The sequence below is a fragment of the Cavia porcellus genome, unplaced genomic scaffold (assembly GCF_034190915.1).
Source record: "Cavia porcellus strain 051 isolate PalLab524CR breed Dunkin Hartley unplaced genomic scaffold, mCavPor4.1 scaffold_13, whole genome shotgun sequence".
In the NCBI taxonomy this organism is placed as follows: domain Eukaryota; kingdom Metazoa; phylum Chordata; class Mammalia; order Rodentia; family Caviidae; genus Cavia; species Cavia porcellus.
Window position 1 is genome coordinate 24,168,244 of NW_026947496.1, and position 17,125 is coordinate 24,185,368.

General features: G+C 40.3%; 1 protein-coding gene across 4 annotated transcripts in view; it reads left to right on the forward strand.

Annotated features, from left to right (window-relative positions):
- Nucleotides 1-17,125, forward strand: part of E2f3 (E2F transcription factor 3) — a 75,934-nt gene that overhangs the window by 54,624 nt on the left and 4,185 nt on the right. For 2 of the 4 annotated variants that reach the window (XM_013151391.3, XM_063259946.1), the window contains exons 2-6: nucleotides 8,370-8,481; nucleotides 9,964-10,165; nucleotides 11,563-11,721; nucleotides 15,280-15,394; nucleotides 16,648-16,783. In XM_013151391.3, the coding sequence (XP_013006845.1) occupies nucleotides 8,370-8,481; nucleotides 9,964-10,165; nucleotides 11,563-11,721; nucleotides 15,280-15,394; nucleotides 16,648-16,783 (724 nt within the window). Of the gene's footprint in view, nucleotides 1-8,369; nucleotides 8,482-9,945; nucleotides 10,166-11,562; nucleotides 11,722-15,279; nucleotides 15,395-16,647; nucleotides 16,784-17,125 lie in introns of all 4 variants that reach the window. The other 2 variants (XM_003468764.5, XM_063259945.1) reach the window with 1 other exon arrangement.

Here is a 17,125-nt window from a genome sequence, read left to right on the forward strand (position 1 = left end):
TTGAGTTCACGTGCTGATAATATAGTGCCTATCATAGTGTGTTACACATAGTGAGTGGTCAGTATTCCTTGCTGATAACTTACCATGAAGTACAGGGGGACACGTCTGCTTCAGAAAGGCAGATTATTATACATATTATCTCCTGTCCCTAGAGATGCTGTGAAAAGAATAATCTTCTTTTAAATTACTGAAAATGAGAGTGGGGCCTTGGTGGAAAAGATAATTGAACAGATTTCCAGAATACCAAGAATGAATGGAGTAACGGTCAGAGCAGGGAGGGCTCTAGCTGAAGCATATTGATCGGTTTTGGCAGTCAGGGAGGCTCTGGTGTGATTTGAAACTAAGCGTGAAAGGAAGACTCAAGGAAACGTCCTTCTGTTAGTCACCTGTCACTGTGACAACAGGTTTAATTTGGCTCATGGTTTTAGAACTTTCAGTCCGTGGGCCACTGGCTCTGGGTAAAAGCATCATGGCAAAGAACGTGGCAGAAAAAACTGCTCCAGCCATGGCAGCTGGGAAACAATCTGTGGTTCCTCAGTTTATTGATGAGGTTAGTGCTCCATGGTCTAATCGGCTTTCAGAAACCCTACCTCGGAACATGTGAGCTTTGGGGGGAACTTCTCATATATTTGCAATATATGATAGTTACATTCATTTTGGGAAACTGGTACATACGTATATCTTGATTATTTTCATTTTTCTTACAGCCCACCCCACTGTCCCCCTTTTCTTAGTCCCTTCCCCATTTCCAAAAAGTGTGCCTTCCTGTTTCCTCCCATTTCTTCTTGATTTTATTCTTTTATTTATATTTTAGATTTCTCATAAAAGAAATCATGTGGTATTTTAGTTTCTATGTCTGACATTTCATTATGGTCTCAAGATCCACTCGTTTTCCTGCAGATGACGTGATTTATTTCTTCTTTATGGCTGAGTAAATTTCTGTTGTGCATATGTACACCAGCATTTTATTTATTTGCCTGTTGGTGGGAATCTACTCTGTGTTGAGGGCTTAGCTAACCCTAAGGCATGTGTGTATCACTGTAGTATGATGTCTTACCTCTTTTAGGAATATGCCCAAGGACATACAACTGTGTCAAGTAGAATTTCTAATTTTAGTTTTTTGAAGAATCTCCACAGTGATTTCCATAGAGGTTGTACTAGTTTACATTCCCACCAGTGTAGAAGAGTTCATTTTCCTCCACATCCTCACCACCAATTGTTATTTTTTGCATTCTTGATGACACAATAGGAGTAAGGTAGAATCTCACACTTGTTTGGATTTGCATTTCCTTAATGACTAAAGATGGTGAGCATTTTTCCATGTATTAAGTGGCCATTTATACTTTTGCCCATTTTTGATTGAGCATTGGGGTAGAATTTTTGTTGTTGTTATTTTTTGTATATATTCTAGGTATCAGTCCTGTATCAGAAGAGTAGCTGGCAAAAAATTTTTCCCCATTCTGTGGTTCCTCTTTACTCTTGCTTGTTTCCTTTGCTGTGCAGAAGTTTTTGAATTTGATATAATTTCATCTGTTAGTTCTTTGTATTATGTCTTTGCTATTGGAATTCTATTCAAAAATTCTTTGAAGTGTTTCTTCTGGGTTATCATCCAGAAGTAAGTGTTTCCCATAGCAGGGGACCAGGAGGACCCATGGGTTCCTCAGATGATAATGAGAAAAGGGCACATCTTGAGTACACATTCTAAAATTTTACAGTAAGAGTTAGACAAGCCTAGAAGCTCGTGATTAAACTAAGTGATCTTAAAATCCCTATGCCGTGACCTCGTGGCTAGAATCCAAGTAAGATTTCACTGTAGCCTGGTCTCAACTGTAAATTACCTCCTTAGGATTATTTGACTGGTATACTTACTTTGCTTCTCATTCTTTTTATTTTCATTTTCTCTTATTTTTCTTCTCCCTTTATTCAAATTCTGTCTCATCTTTGGCTTTGAGACAAAATGTATCATCTATCTGGTTCTTTCCTGACCCAGATCTCCTGTTAACTGAGGGAAAGAGGTTTGTTTTAACTTTCAGTTTGTTAGAAATACAGCAGGCTGTGCCTTGTTCTTGATTTAATTTTTCCTGTGACTTAGTTGCACAGTTGTTAAGAATATCCCTTTCCCACCACAGGATCTGCATATCCCGTCTCTGTTTGGAACCCATGGCACGCACATGGAATGATGCATAAGACTGAGTAGTCTGAAAAATAAAGTACCAGACTCCTCTTATTTAACCCCAAAAGGAAGTGATTTTTGCTTTTCTTGTTATGCAAGTAACCCACGCCCACCTTTAAATGATTTTGAAATACAAAAAGCTAAAAAGAAAGTAAAATCCACCATAAGCCTGCCACCCAAAGATTAATGTTCTTGAACTGGGATGGTGTATATCCTTAGATACTTGCTTTCTATGCATATAATTTCCCCCAAAGAAATACAGTTTTACTCTTCACACCTGCTTTCTTTTAAAAAAAACTTGCATATGTAGAATGTATATCATTAGTAATTGCATAACACTCCGTTATATAAATGTACAGTGACTTACTGAATTTTTCTGAGATTGGACATGTGAAAAAATGCAGATTTTAAGAAACTATTATTTATCTGCAAATCTAGAAAAAATATTTAGGACACATTCTGGAATTACTAGTTTGAATAACATAAATTCACTATACTTACAGACAGGGCATTTTTAAAATACAGTGAACTGTTACAGAAGTGTAGATGTGAAGTCATTGCCCATTTAATTTTACTTCCCAGAGGTAATCATCATTAATATTTGGTATGGACCTTTCGAGAATTTTTTCCTATGGAATTTTATAATGAGTTCTATAATTTTATAGATTTTTTTTACCCCTATGGAATCATATTACATTATCTTTATGCAACTTTAATTTTTGCATGTAAATTCCCTGAAAATCTTTTCAAGTTACATGTAGAAATTAAGTGTAACACATGGCTGTGCAGCAACCAAGTGCAGAAAAGCTTTGGGACATCTAACCCACTTCAGACCCGAGCGTTTGTGGTCCAGTAAGGAAACCTGGACCATGCGTTTCTTTTTTTTTTTTTTTTTTTTTTTTTCATATTTTTATCGGTACCAGGGATCGAACTCACGACTGCCTGCTTCCAAGGCAGGTGCTTATGCCGCTGAGCTAAATCTCCAGCCCCGGACCATGCGTTTCTTAACAGTGGTGAAATCATATAGTGGCAGCCCAAAAGTTGCTACAGAAGCAGAGGAAGGGCATTTTAATAAAAACAAGGAGTCATGATCACCTATCAACACAGAGAGAGCCAGGGTTCAGATCCTGGCATCTGTAACCTATTGACTGAGACCTCAAGTAACCCTTAACATCTCTACCTCAGAGCAGAATAGGGATAGTAATGCCTGTCCCACAGTGGTGCATCATGAATATTTATGGGGAGATGATTAGAGGAGCATTGCATGCCCATCGGTAGGTGTCTGGTTAAGTAAATAAACACAGATATATTAGCTAATACAATATACCGCTATAAAAATAAGATCATTCTGTACACACTTGCAGATACTAGGCTCTGAGAAGTGTTGTTGATAGATCAGCATGTCTGTAAATTTTTGTGAAGCTACGATATATATCTGTGTACTTGTATTTCCAGATTCTACCTGAAAAGGTGTCCAAGTGACTTACTAGTCCTTCTCTTTGAGAAGGAGGACTGGGACCATGAGTAGGAAAAAAATCTTTTAAAATTTTGTACATGGCACTTATTTGAAAATGAGATAAAATAATTGAGTTAAAAGCAATTAGCATAGTAAGCACTTAGTCGTTCTTTCCTATCACATAAATGAAAGTGTGGTATGTCCACCTTTGGGCATGGCTGTATGGAATACTTCAGGGCAGCTTCTTTCAACTCCTAGCTACCCTTCTGTGTTGGCTTAGCTTCCAAATAGCTCCAGCCTTTTCCAGTGAAAAGAGCTCTGTACTTTCCCAGTGGTTACCAACTAAGAAATCGTAAGACTAACTATTTCATCACACATTGGTAATAGGACCATCTTTAAACAGATACTTTAGCCGCAAGATTGAAATAAAGAGATTTTGATGAGAGATTATAATATTTATCTCTATAACCTTGATAAAAGGTTAAAATGTTGAGCATCATTGACCCGTTAGTTCTGAGGTTTGGAGATTAGTAGAACTACTTGAAATAAGAACTCTGAAAGAGTTCCTTCCCCAAACGAAAAAATAGGGACCACAAATACCAGGCAAGCAAAACTATAGGTGTTCCCCACCACCCATGATGACTAATGATTATATTTTTCTTCTTTTCAAATATCCACTAGCTGTGACGTGTCATCTTATATGGGGCCGAGGTTCTAAAGTTTTTAAAAACCTTGTTTATGGTAAAGTTATCCTTGAAAATACTGCAGGAAGGTGCCATGTGAGAACTGTTCTTAGCATCTCACATACCTGTCTGCAGCCAAATGGCTGGTGCTTCTGTTGAGTATTAAATTGCATTAGTTGCTTTACTGGTAGGGACCATGTAATATGGCACTCTTCTTATAAACAGTAAAATAACTTGTAAGAACATGGAGGGAAAAGACAAACTCAGTCTTCTGCTTTTAGTCAGTAATCAGTTTGAAAGACTTCTGTGCCAAATATGTGAATTTTTCCCTCCCATACCAATCAGTTCTGCAGTGGTCACCAACTGGGTGTCCTCACATTCAGTTTTAATATTATGACCCCCGTAGATAGTATCAAGATACAGGCTTAAGGGCTCATTATCCAAGATTGGCCCTCAGTTCCATATGCCCATCTGGCTGTAATTTGGGATTTCTGTGGCCCATTCCTCAGGGTGCACCTGATTTGCTTGAGCTCCTTACAGAACTCAGGAAACGACTTTATTTATATCTACTGGTTTATTGTAAAGGATATCATAAAGGAAACTAATAAAAAGATACATAAGGTGAGGTATGGGACAAGAGTGGGAGTTTCCATCCCTTTCTGGGGTACCACCCTCCAGAACTTTATCTGGTCAGCGATCCGAAAGCTCTAGAACCCAATCTTTTGAGTATTTAGCGTAGTTTCATTGTGTAGGCATGAGTTGGTTAAATTATTGGTCATTGGTGATCAATTCGGCCTTTAACCCCTCCTATCTCCTTAGAGATTGGGTTTAGGGACGAAAGTCCCAACTGTGTAATCATGGCTTGGTCTTCCCAGTGACCAGCCATCATTTAACTAATTACCACAGAAGGCAGTTATCACTTTGGAGAATTCAAGGGTTTCAGGAGTTATGTGCCAGGTAACCAGATGAAGACCACATACATCTTAGCAATGATAGCAAACCTTTTAGAGACTGAGTACCAAATGCAACCCAAAACCCACTTACTTATCACAAAGTGCCAACACTGCAATTAAACCTGAATATCAAGGTTTTAGTTTAGAAGAAAACAAGTTGACATTAGCGTCTTTTGTCTTAAAAGAAAAACACAGCACATACCATAGGTTTACCACCACCACTGTCTTAGACTACCACAATTGGGCACACAAAGTGAGACGACAGAGGAGCTTGTCATGGAAGGTGGGGGCGAGGCAGAGATCACTTGCCATCAAGTTTTGTGTGCCCTTGAATTTGCTGAGTATTAAAATAATTCTCTTCCATCGTGTATCAGCATTCTTAGCCCTTTAATATCCAGTCACAGCACCCATAGTCGGATATTTAACCCGTGGATAATATGTGGTCTTTTCAAGTCGCATCCATTCGCAAAGAGTATAGAGAAGAAAAAGGACAACCCAGCAGAAGCATGGTCCCTTCACCCGTCGTGCCCTTAGCAGGGACAGCTGGCACTGGGTGTTTTGGTGGACATGAGACTGGCCACCCTTTGGGAAGAATTTCTGGGGCTGCCCTCCTTTTACAGCTCGTTTATTTCTGGTGTGCATTTATGGGCCTGATGCCTGATTCCCTTAGAGGCAGAGACATCACAGGGATTTACGTTCCAGACTCTGTCATTCTCTGGCAGTAAAAGTACCTTTAATATTTAGATTTGGCCAACTTAGTTTTGTGCTTAGTAACCAAAGTTCCATATGGAGACTAGTCATGGTCCTTGAGGTTGGACTTCGGTCTCTTAGCAATAGACCTGGGTATTTCCCAGCCTCCCAGGCCTTGCCTCCAGGCAATCCAAGTAAGATCCTGGAGAGGCACAACTAACCTGTTCCCAGGCTGCTGGGCAGAGGTAGTTCCCGATGATGGGAACCTTAGGGTCTTGGCTTTTTTCCAACTTTACTTTACTTCTGTTAACTTTAGCTTGGGCAGAGAGTGTAGCTCTGTGTCTTCTTGGACTACATTCTACATAGAGAAGAGGCCTCCGTGGAAAGGCTGGTTGCTTTTAGGTGGTCCTGCCTCAAAGGTTCTTATCTATAACACCTTCCTGACAGCCATAGGAAGTGACCCATAGCCAGGGCCCACCAGCTCCCCTTTGTACTTCCAAGTGCCTAACTCCCAATGATTCAAGCGAAGAAGGAGATTGTGTTGGCTAAAATAACAGAAATCCAGAAAACCAGCCACCAGCCCCAGGACATGGCCTGAGCCAGAGTTTTGACTCATGGCCTTGGGTCCCAGCTTATCAGCCCTACAAGAAAGGATACAACCCTTCTTGCCATAGTTCCTGAAAAAGTCTTGGGGTTGTCTCTTGTTCACCCAGTTTTGGTCACATGCTTGGCCTGCTCACAGTGGCAGGATGGAGCCCATGATTAGCCAAGCCTGGGTAACCTGTGTGTACCAAGGCACTGAGGCAGGGACAGAGCAGTCCCCAGAAATGAAAGAGAAATGTTTGCTGGCCAGCCAAAGCAAGAGGCCCACACGAAGATTCTGCAGTATTGCTGAAAGGAGAAAATGAAATGCAAAAGGCAAACTTGCCACATTGTCTGTTCTGGTGCAGTAGGGAGACGTATCGCTCAGCCTTGCCGGAAGCCATAAAGAGAAAAATAGAAGCAGGCAAAATAATCATATGATAATATTGTACTTAATGTTTTATACAGTCAATGAATATCACTTTAATGTGTAATCAGTGTCAAAATTGATAGGCTATCTTTTTTTCCATGTGGTCAAAATCCAGTGTGTATTTTACCCTTAGCACATACCAGCTCCAGTGGGCTAGAGGCCAGAGGCTACTGTAGTGGAAAATTCGGGATGGCTGGAAAGTTCATAGAGAAGCCGAGTGTTGATCATCCTCTAATAAGTTATCGCTTGTGTTTCCATTCATGAAGGGATTCATCTGGAATTGCACATCTCAGAAGAATCTACTCCACAATGAGGTGAAATATGCATTACCATGCTGGGTGTCTGGTGGACGCCGCCTCTGTCCCAGCCCCCACCATACTCATGCAGTTAGTAGTTATTGAGTCATCTGTCTTTTCGCTTAGACTGTAACCCCTAGGAAGACAGGAGCTCTTACCTGTCTTGCTTACTTCTGTGTGTGTGGTACTGGGGACTGATCCCAAATCCTTCAAACTGAGCTACATCTCCCACTCTTTTTTATTGGGAGACTTAGTCTTGCTCGGTCACCCAGTTGCCCTGGCTGGGCTTGAACTTGTGATCCTCATTCCTCTGCCTCCCAGAGTGCTGAGATTATAGGTGCCTGGCTCTTGCTACTATTTCTGTTTCCTAAGCACATTTTTCAGTACATAAAAGACATTCAATTGGGTTTTTTTGTTGCTGGTGGGTTTTGTTGTTTGTGTTTTGGTACTGAAAGAACTGAATTCAGGACCTTGGCACTTGCCAGGCAGGTACTGTGCCACTGAGCTCTATCCCTAGTCCTTAGATGAATATTTTTAAAGTGAGATAGAATTAAATTAAAATCTTAAGGGCTCCTCATGTGCCAGTTTTGGTTGAAGCCTACAACTGTGTGTTTGCAATGTTTCTTTTCCTGATGGAGGACCATTTGCAGTCTAGTTGTCTTTCTGGTCTATCTATTTCTCATTTCCAACTTACACAGTAATGTCAGTGAGTTTTGTTATAGAAGTAAACTCAAAGTTCTAGGGGAGCCCTTGGGAGGCAGAGCAAGGCGGTATAGAATGGAGGAAGGAAACAGGAAACATAAATTCATGCTGCTCCCTGGGTTGTATGGTACTCGTAGCATCATGCTGCATGCTTGGCAGCTGTGTTAGATCAGTGAACACAGCTGCATCTGAACCACATGCTACAGGAACACTGGGTTTGTCCTCTCATGCGTGGGCACGCGATCATCTCAGGTGATGAGTTTAAAACTGATACGTAAACCACAGAGTGGACTGCGCCCGAGAGCTGCCGACACCTACAGTGTTTGGCAGGACAGAGCTCAACCAGCCTCCACCCTTGTCATTGTCTATATGACCCGTGACAGGCCATTGCTTTTGTATTACAGGCAAAGCGAAGGCTGGAGCTAGGAGAAAGTGGTCACCAGTACCTCTCAGATGGTTTAAAAACTCCCAAGGGCAAAGGAAGAGCTGCACTCCGAAGTCCAGATAGCCCAAAAAGTAAGGATTCTTCCATCTCTCTCCTTATTCTCCTGGGCGTGGGATTCCCACCTTGCATAGCTTATGGCTGGAAGATTGCCAAGGTGTGAACAATGTTGGCATGTCTTGTTCTTTTTATTTCTTTCTGTGCGATTCTAAAAATTAAAGACACTGTCTATAGGCACCTAGCGAAAGGCTATAGTCTCTCTAATACTGAGAACTGGTGTAAAGGGAGACTTCTTTCACTGAAGGCAGTGTCATTCTCAGCTCAAAATATAAGCATTGCTTTATAAAATTGTAACTTCCCTAACGGACAGGACTTCAGAGTGTGAACTGTACTGGTTATAGTAGTAGAACTGACAGTGCCTGATAAATTGTAGCTAGTTCCATTTCCATTGAATGCGCTCATGGTTTCTTTTGAGAGAGAGAGAAGTAGGTTAGAAATGGCTAAATAGTGTAATTATGTTTTTGCATTTAATGTAAACGGTAAATTAGACTGTTCTTCCCTGCATGTGGATTATGCATTAGGCCATCCACGAAGCAGGTATAATGGTGAATTGAAACAGATCTGGCAGGAGTGGTGGGTTATAGGAGGCTGAGGCAGAGGATTGCAAGTCCAGGCTGCACCGTGTAAAATGTGGATGGATAGATAGAAAGATAAGGCTGGGGAGCTAGCTCAACACAAAGGCCCTGCATAGATTCAATCCCCAGTACTGTGTGTCTGCAAAAGAATAAATGCCATATTAAATAAGGAAATTTTGGGGCCTAGGATTTAGCTCACTGGCATAAACACCTGCCTTTTAAGCATGAGGTTGTTTGATCCCCGATACCAAAAAAAAAAGAAAGAAAGACAGGAAATTTCATTTACAATATATGGGGAGGTTTTCTTTCTTTATTTTTGTTTGAGACAGTGTCTTTCTATGCAGTTCAGGTTAGACTTGAACTTGTTTGAGGCCAGCCTGGGCAATGTAGTAAGTTCAAGTCCTGCCACAGCCTCCCAAGTGATGGGTTTACAGGCATGTACCACCACGTCCACGCCCAGCTGAGAGATGGGGTAAAATTTGATAGCTTGCAAATATTCCTCATCAAAATGAAACATTATTTGAAAAATTGGTGGACAAATGATAGTGCCCTGGCTCGAGGGGTCAGTAAAGAGTTGGCTGTGGAGGCCCTGCCTTACTCCATCAGGTTAGACCCCACCAGCATAATTTCTAGGCTGCAGAGGGATGGCTAAGCCAAAGCAGAAGCTACTGAGAAGTTCAAAGGAAAACATGATCATCAGACATAGGAATTTCTGTTGTCCCTTCTTTTTCTAATAAAGCAATGTCATGGCTTTCTGTAACTCGCCCAAAACACCAGCTTTGCTTCAGATGCTAACCCTCGGGCTGCGGTGGGAAAACGCTGGCTGCCCTAACTGCACAGAGACCCTTCATTTCTTTACCTCTCCCCCTGCCCCCACCCGTTCGGTTTTTGTTTTCCTTTAAGCTCCAAAATCTCCCTCAGAAAAAACGCGGTATGACACGTCCCTCGGTCTGCTCACCAAGAAGTTCATTCAGCTCCTGAGCCAGTCGCCCGATGGGGTCTTGGACTTGAACAAGGCAGCGGAGGTGCTCAAAGTGCAAAAGAGGAGGATCTACGACATCACCAACGTGCTGGAAGGCATCCACCTCATCAAGAAAAAGTCCAAGAACAACGTCCAGTGGATGTGAGTGAGACCTGCACACCTGGCCTCGGTTTCCCCCATTCAAGCTTTCCTGTGCATTGCTTTTCTGTCTTATTCTTTCCCTCAACTTCTTTTCTTTTCTTTCTTTCTTTTCTTTTTTCTTTTTTCTTTTCTTTTCTTTTCTTTTCTTTTTTTTTTTTTTTTTTTTTTTTTGAGACAGAGTCTCACTATGCTGTTCAGGCTGGCCTCGAGTTCACTTTGTAGCCCAGGCTGGTCTCCAACTTGCAGCAATCCTCGTGCCTCAGCATCCCAAGTGCTGGAGGTTAAAGCCGGGTCCTTTATATGATCCCTGGCTTTTTTTTGTTTTTTTTTTTTTCTTTTTTTGAGACAAGTCTCATTAAGTTGCTAACTTACCCAAGCTGTGCCCCAACTTGGTGATTCTCCTGCCTCCACCTCTCAAAGTGCTAGGATTACAGTCCTGTGTCACCGTGCTAGACTCCTCAACTTCTGAAACATAACTTCCTACTCTTCTTCCATGGAGACTTTCTGTTTAGATATTATCTGAGATGAAAGGATCAGTATGTGATTAGTATCAAGTTTACCACCTGTAAACTGGACACGCCAAGGTCTTAAAGAGTGCTTACGCACATCCTTGACTTGTCTGCCATAGGAATTTGGAAATTACCTACAGCTATGGTCATCTAGATGTACACGCATAATCACACAATCATGAAGTATCTTTAACCTGGGTTTGGATTGATCCGCTCACTTCCTGTGTAAATAAAGGCAAGGCTTAAATGCTTCAGTTTCTTCAGTAGAGTAAGGATGACTCTTGCTACCAATATATCCAGAGATCTGATTAAACATACAGTAAGATCATTTCTGAATTACAGACAAAGCAACTGAACAGCTGGTGTTATGTATGTTATACAGCATAGCATTAAACTATTAAAGTATATTAGAAGAAATAAGTTGAGTGGCTTTGAAAAATATAATTCAAACATAATAAAATGGGTAAATTTTTGGACAGTCAGTAACCTATTTTGACCTATTTCTTTGTTCTTGCTTATAATTAGTGGATCTTTACTTTCTTTTTTTTGAGCCATTCCATCTTTTCTGTCTTTCTCTGTCCTTTGTCTTCCTCACCCCAGAAAGCATATGGCAGGTGGGGGGCCAGGGAGCCAGGTGGCTGCCACCTTTTGCTCTCTAAATATGAGCCTTCTAAGTAGGCCTGCTTTGCAATAAATAAAGGACTCTGAAAATGACAGTGCTTTTGCACCTAGTTTCAATGATATCAAAATTGCAGGAACATATATAAAGTTCTGATTTTAACCTTTGCGTAACATTGGAGCATGGTGACCTCCCACGTTGAGTGGAAACATTTACCCACAGGACCAGTTCTGAAGAGCAGCCACCAAGAGTCTGTGTTTGGGTTCTAGGGGCTGCAGTCTGTCTGAGGATGGGGGCATGCTGGCCCAGTGTCAAGGCCTGTCAAAAGAAGTGACCGAGCTCAGTCAGGAAGAGAAGAAGTTAGATGAACTGATCCAAAGCTGCACCCTGGACCTCAAACTGTTAACCGAGGATTCAGAGAATCAAAGATATCCTTTGTACCACAGTTGATGAGGGGCCGGTGCCTGCTAGACTGTTTTCAGAGTTGACAATTTGATGTAGGCACAGACTAGATTTTATTCTGTTTCATGCCGTGGGGGGGAGTGTAAACCTACTTTGCTTTGCCTAAAATGTCAGCATCTATGGTAAGGTATTCATCAGACTGGATCCTATCATGTTTTAACAGTCAGGTAGGGCTGGGCGTGATAGTGCATGCCTATGATTCCAGCACTCAAGAGGCTAAGGCTGGAGAATTGTTGGTGAGTTTGAGACCAGCCTGGGCTACAAAGTGGGCTCAAGGCCACCCTGAACTGCATAGTGAGACCCTATATCCAAAAGACCAAAAAATATATATATATATATTCAGGTGATAACTGTTTAATTTTAAATATTTTATTCATGTGTGTTTGTTTGGAGCATATGGCTACATTCATAGCATAAAGCCACACTAATAAAAGATATGTAAGGTGTCAGTATTAATATTAATGACAACACTCAGCAGATTTGACTTTGGCTTCCCAGATTTTTAGTGGGTGTTAGCTGTCAGTGTTGGGGTTCTCACAATCTATTTTCTTTTCATTAGTCATTGTAACAATTGGGAATTGTTGAATCTATCTGACTGAGCTATCGTTGAAAGGTTTGAAGAATAGAAAAAGTTACACTATTTAAATGCCTTGTGCTGATTCCCACTGTCAGAAACTGATTTCAGAAGCATCCCAAAACCTGGAAACTCACTGTTGCTCAATCTCAACTCACTGTTGCTCCTCAAATGTTAGCCTTCAGAAATAAAACCAGAAGAAAGCTAATGGTTGTTTGCAGCTTGTCAGTCAATGCTATGTTGACAGTCACAAGCAATCTTCCTCTTTATTAGCTCTTGGCAGACAAAGTAGATGGCTTCACGGTGTCAGCAGGGCTTGCCGGTATTCTCGGTTTTGGTGGAAGACAAAAACAGCAGATTAAATTCTCCCATGTCTAATTTTAATCTCATATTCCTGATGATTCCACACTGACCTGACCTTTGTTAGAAAAGAAAATGTGCCTTGGCCATTTTCTTCTAGGTTCATACATTTAGCAGTTTGTCCTTTGGAAGGAGGGTGTGAAGACATTATTTTCCCATAGTTTTATTGTTGCTGTTGCTGTTTTTGTTGTTGTATTTTAACCTGCAACTGTTGACCAAAGGATTGACCTTGTCAGCTGATAATTAGTGAGATGGAGAAGAGGTGTGATGACTCAAATCCCTGGGGTTGCCCACAGTGGGTTGCAAGGGGCTATTTCATTCATTGTTTGGACGGGCTACATGGAGGAGCTGTGTGGTTAGACATGATTGGCAGCTCTCCAGAATATGTGGCTTATGACATTGTCACTTATGTTAGCTTTGTCTGAGGCCTTCGTTGCAGAGAAGGAGAGCTGCCTTGCAGGAGACTGCCAACCCCAGAAGCAAATTCGGGAGGGAATCACAAAGCAAGCATTTTTTAAATTTGTAAGATTTAAAAAATATATTTGTACAGCTTGTTCACAAATGTGTTGAAATTTTCTTTTCTGGACCATGCTGAGTAATTGTAGATGAGTCTTGATTTTAATAAGTTCTTGTCACTTAGCTTGTTTAAAGTGGGTTATGCAGTCAAAACCTGGGTATCCATTGTCCTCAGTCTTCAAAGTCAAAATTAGATGTTTCCACTCTTCTGTAAAGGTTTTCCACTCTTCTGTAGTTTCTTTGATGGGAGAAGTGGAAATATTGAGGCCCAGGGTCCTGGAAGAGCAGTCATTACCAAGGCCCTGTTGTCTCAGCCGTAGAGACTTGAACAAGATAGACTATGATAAATACCCTGTACATATATGCAGATTCCCTGGATGGACTTTTTTCTGCCAAGCAGATTCATAGCTTATGTAAGAAGTATCTAGTAATACACTTCTATTCTCAAGGACATCATTTCCTACAGGACTTCAAAGTCCTTTTTCCATATTAAACATATTAGGTCACAGACACTATTAGGTATATTATATTACCTACAGAGATGCTTTCATTGATTTATTTGCAGTTTTATTCTAGGTATTTTAATGGGTTTATATTTAAACAACTGACTAAAGACATTGCTTATGTTACTCCATGTCGCTAAGAAAGCCATGCACTCTATTTTCCTTTGATGTCAAGTAAAAGTTTATCTCTGACTGAGCTCACATATGAATACTTTTGTCATATAGTAAGTACTGTGATATTTCATGACACCTTTTAGGCTTGGCTTCCAGGATACTTAAAAGAGCCACTCAGTACTCAGAAGTGACTAGAAGAGTGGTGAAATGTTATCTTGTTCTTTTTTTTCCTAAATCAGTTTTTCTCATATTATGGAACACCTGGGATCCACTTTCCTGTTTGTGAATGTTGAAATTAATGGTAGAGTTAATAATATCACACAAAGGATAATTTTTCTAACAGAAATAATGACAGTCTTATTATCTATGTAATATGCAATCACCACCTGCCCAGGTGCACTTCAGAAAACAAGTTGCCTTCTTTCACTAACATATTTGCTACTTATTTATTCATTCATTTGGGGGCTGCTGGCACTTGGTATTAGCATGAGAGTTCAAAGGATATGTGTTGGTAAGGCTTACATTTTCCTGCAAATTGGGGTCTGCCATCCTTCAATTTGAGTGACAGTACTTCACTGGGGTCCATGAAATACTTGCACACCAAAGAAACATGGCTTCAAAATCCCTGGCATAGTGGATTTTGATTTTCACTTACTGGTTTAACTGTTCCTTGTGTTTTAATACTGTAAATAGCGATAGACTTTTAGAAATGGGAAGCATAAAGTATGTATTTCTTTTGTTGTCTAGAACATCAATCAGTAAGGAAGATCCCTGAGGGACCTCGTATATCTGAAGATCCAGAACCAGAGACTGTTTTGGTTTTGAGATAGATTCTAATCCACCAGCTTTAAACTCACTATGTAGCTCAGGCTGGCTTTGAACTTGTGATTTCCTGTCTCAGCCTCCTGGGTGCTGGGATTACAGGCCTGTACTGCTACACCCAGTTGAGACATGTATATTTTTTTTCCTATGGAAAAATAAAATTTCAAAACAAAATAAGAGAGTAACAATAGTTAATATACTTCTTGGGCTGGGGATTTAGCTCAGTGGCATAAGCACCTGCCTTATAAGCAGGCGGTCATGAGTTCGATCCCTGGTACCGATAAAAATGAAAAAGACCAAAAAAAAATAGTTAATATACTTCTTTAAATCTTACTCTTAAAAGTTGCTACTAAGGGCACAAGATATAGACAAAAAAAGAAACCAATAATAGCACAAGTTCTTTTCAATGAACTCAAGAGAAATTAGTAATAAGAATGAAACAAGTTAGTGTATAATATCTTAAAAATAATGAAGTAGGTAATTCTCCCTACCTCTTATTTACCTTTTATGAGACATATATATTCTTGTAAGTCAGTCATAAGACGGTTTAAATTTTTCCATGTTTTTTTTTTTTTCATTTTCATGATGGCTATATCTGAGATAATTAGGTTGAAGATTTCCTTAACGCTTGCTACGTTAGCTTATGTTACATATCAAGATATTCGAAAAATTAGTGGCCTTAAAGACCAAACTGTTATAGTTGTGAAAGCCCCTCCAGAAACAAGACTTGAAGTGCCTGACTCCATAGAGGTAAGGAGACGCGGCCTTGTGCATTTGCAGAGATCTTGGAATGCCTGAAGCTGGAAAGTCACCGACTCATGGTGAAAGTCTGACCTATTCTAAGAACTTGATTAGTTGTTCCCCGTTTGTTTTCCTTAACCCTAAATTTTAAAGCATTTCCACTATTAATTGTTTTTTAATGTCCAAAAAGTCTAATTTTAACCTAGCGGGGCATTGAGGTGAAGCCCTTGGTGATATCCTGCCCCTCTTACGTTCTGTTTCGTTATCTGGTGGTTCCGATCAATTTGGGCCACTTGAGAAATGTGATGTTGATTACCTTGTATCTGGTCACCACCGTGAATAGAGACACAAGTGCTCTGAAGTATCTCCCTAACTTAGCACGTTTTAAGAATTTTATAGCACTTTTTAACATGTTTACTTATAGGAAATTAAATAGGACCTTGAAGTAAATGATAGACTAGAATATTTTAAGAAAGTTGGGCACATATTTTTGTGATTACTTTCAGATGTACTTTGATAAATGCGGCCTAGACTGCAATAAGATACAGAACTATAGTGAAAAAATGCATAGAGGAGAAAAGGTGACATTTCCAAGTCCCCTCTAGGGTAGACCTCCCACCTCGAAAGATTAGTATCAGTGCTACAGGTGAAGGAGTTTTAAATGGCAGTGTCCTGCAGTCTCTTATTAAATGCAGTCCCTAAGAATGCTATTTATAAGTTGGTTAATAAAACTCAGCATTGAAAGTCCTACCATAAAGGAACAACAACATGAAAATACTTTCTTTGGAATACTAAATGGACCTTTTAATAATTTGAACAAAAAGATTTTATCTAAAGAACATAATTTACTTGTGCCACTTTTTCAGACTTAACCCACCCACCCCCAAAAGAATCTCTATGTGCCAGATGGTAAATGTCTTTGCCTTTGCAAATCCTGCAAACTTCATCCAGGCTATCCAATTACTCAGCTATGCCTTTTAGTATAGAAACAGCCAGAGGCTGTATATTAAGTAGGGATGGCCACAACTGTGTTCCAATAAAACTTTATTTACAAAGCCATTTGGTGGGGTGGATTTGGCCCTCTAGCTTTAGTTCGCTGACCCTTGCTTTATAGGAAGTCAGTCATTGATAAGAGTTACACTACCACAAAGAAGCAAAACACATAAGAATATTACATGGACATTTCAGTTTTAGGTGACAATACCCTGGCTTTCCTTTCTAAACGAACTTTTGCATTGAACTTCTGTCATCTCTGTTCATAGAGCCTACAAATCCATTTGGCAAGTACTCAAGGACCCATTGAGGTTTACTTGTGTCCAGAAGAGACTGAAACACACAGTCCAATGAAAACAAATAACCAAGACCACAATGGGAACATCCCTAAACCCTCTTCCAAAGGTAAAAATTCCACTTTTGTTTTCTGGAAACTATGTTAGCAATGAAGGTGACTAGGAGGATCCTGTATGAGAACCACAAGTCTAAAACAGAAAACAAAAACTTCTGGTGTTACCAAGATAGCATTCTTCAAAAGGCATTCTGACTGGTTTGTAGAATAAAACAATAATCTTAGGCAAGGCCTCCTCCATTCATTCATCCTTCAGACTTTTTCAGCAAGAGCCATTGTTTTGTGTTGTCTGAGTGACTTACCTGTTCCCCTGGCCAGACACCTTTGGGGAACGCTGCAGAGATCATTAGAGAAGAGAATGAAAAGTTGGGAGAGAATAGCCTTTGTCGAGGAGT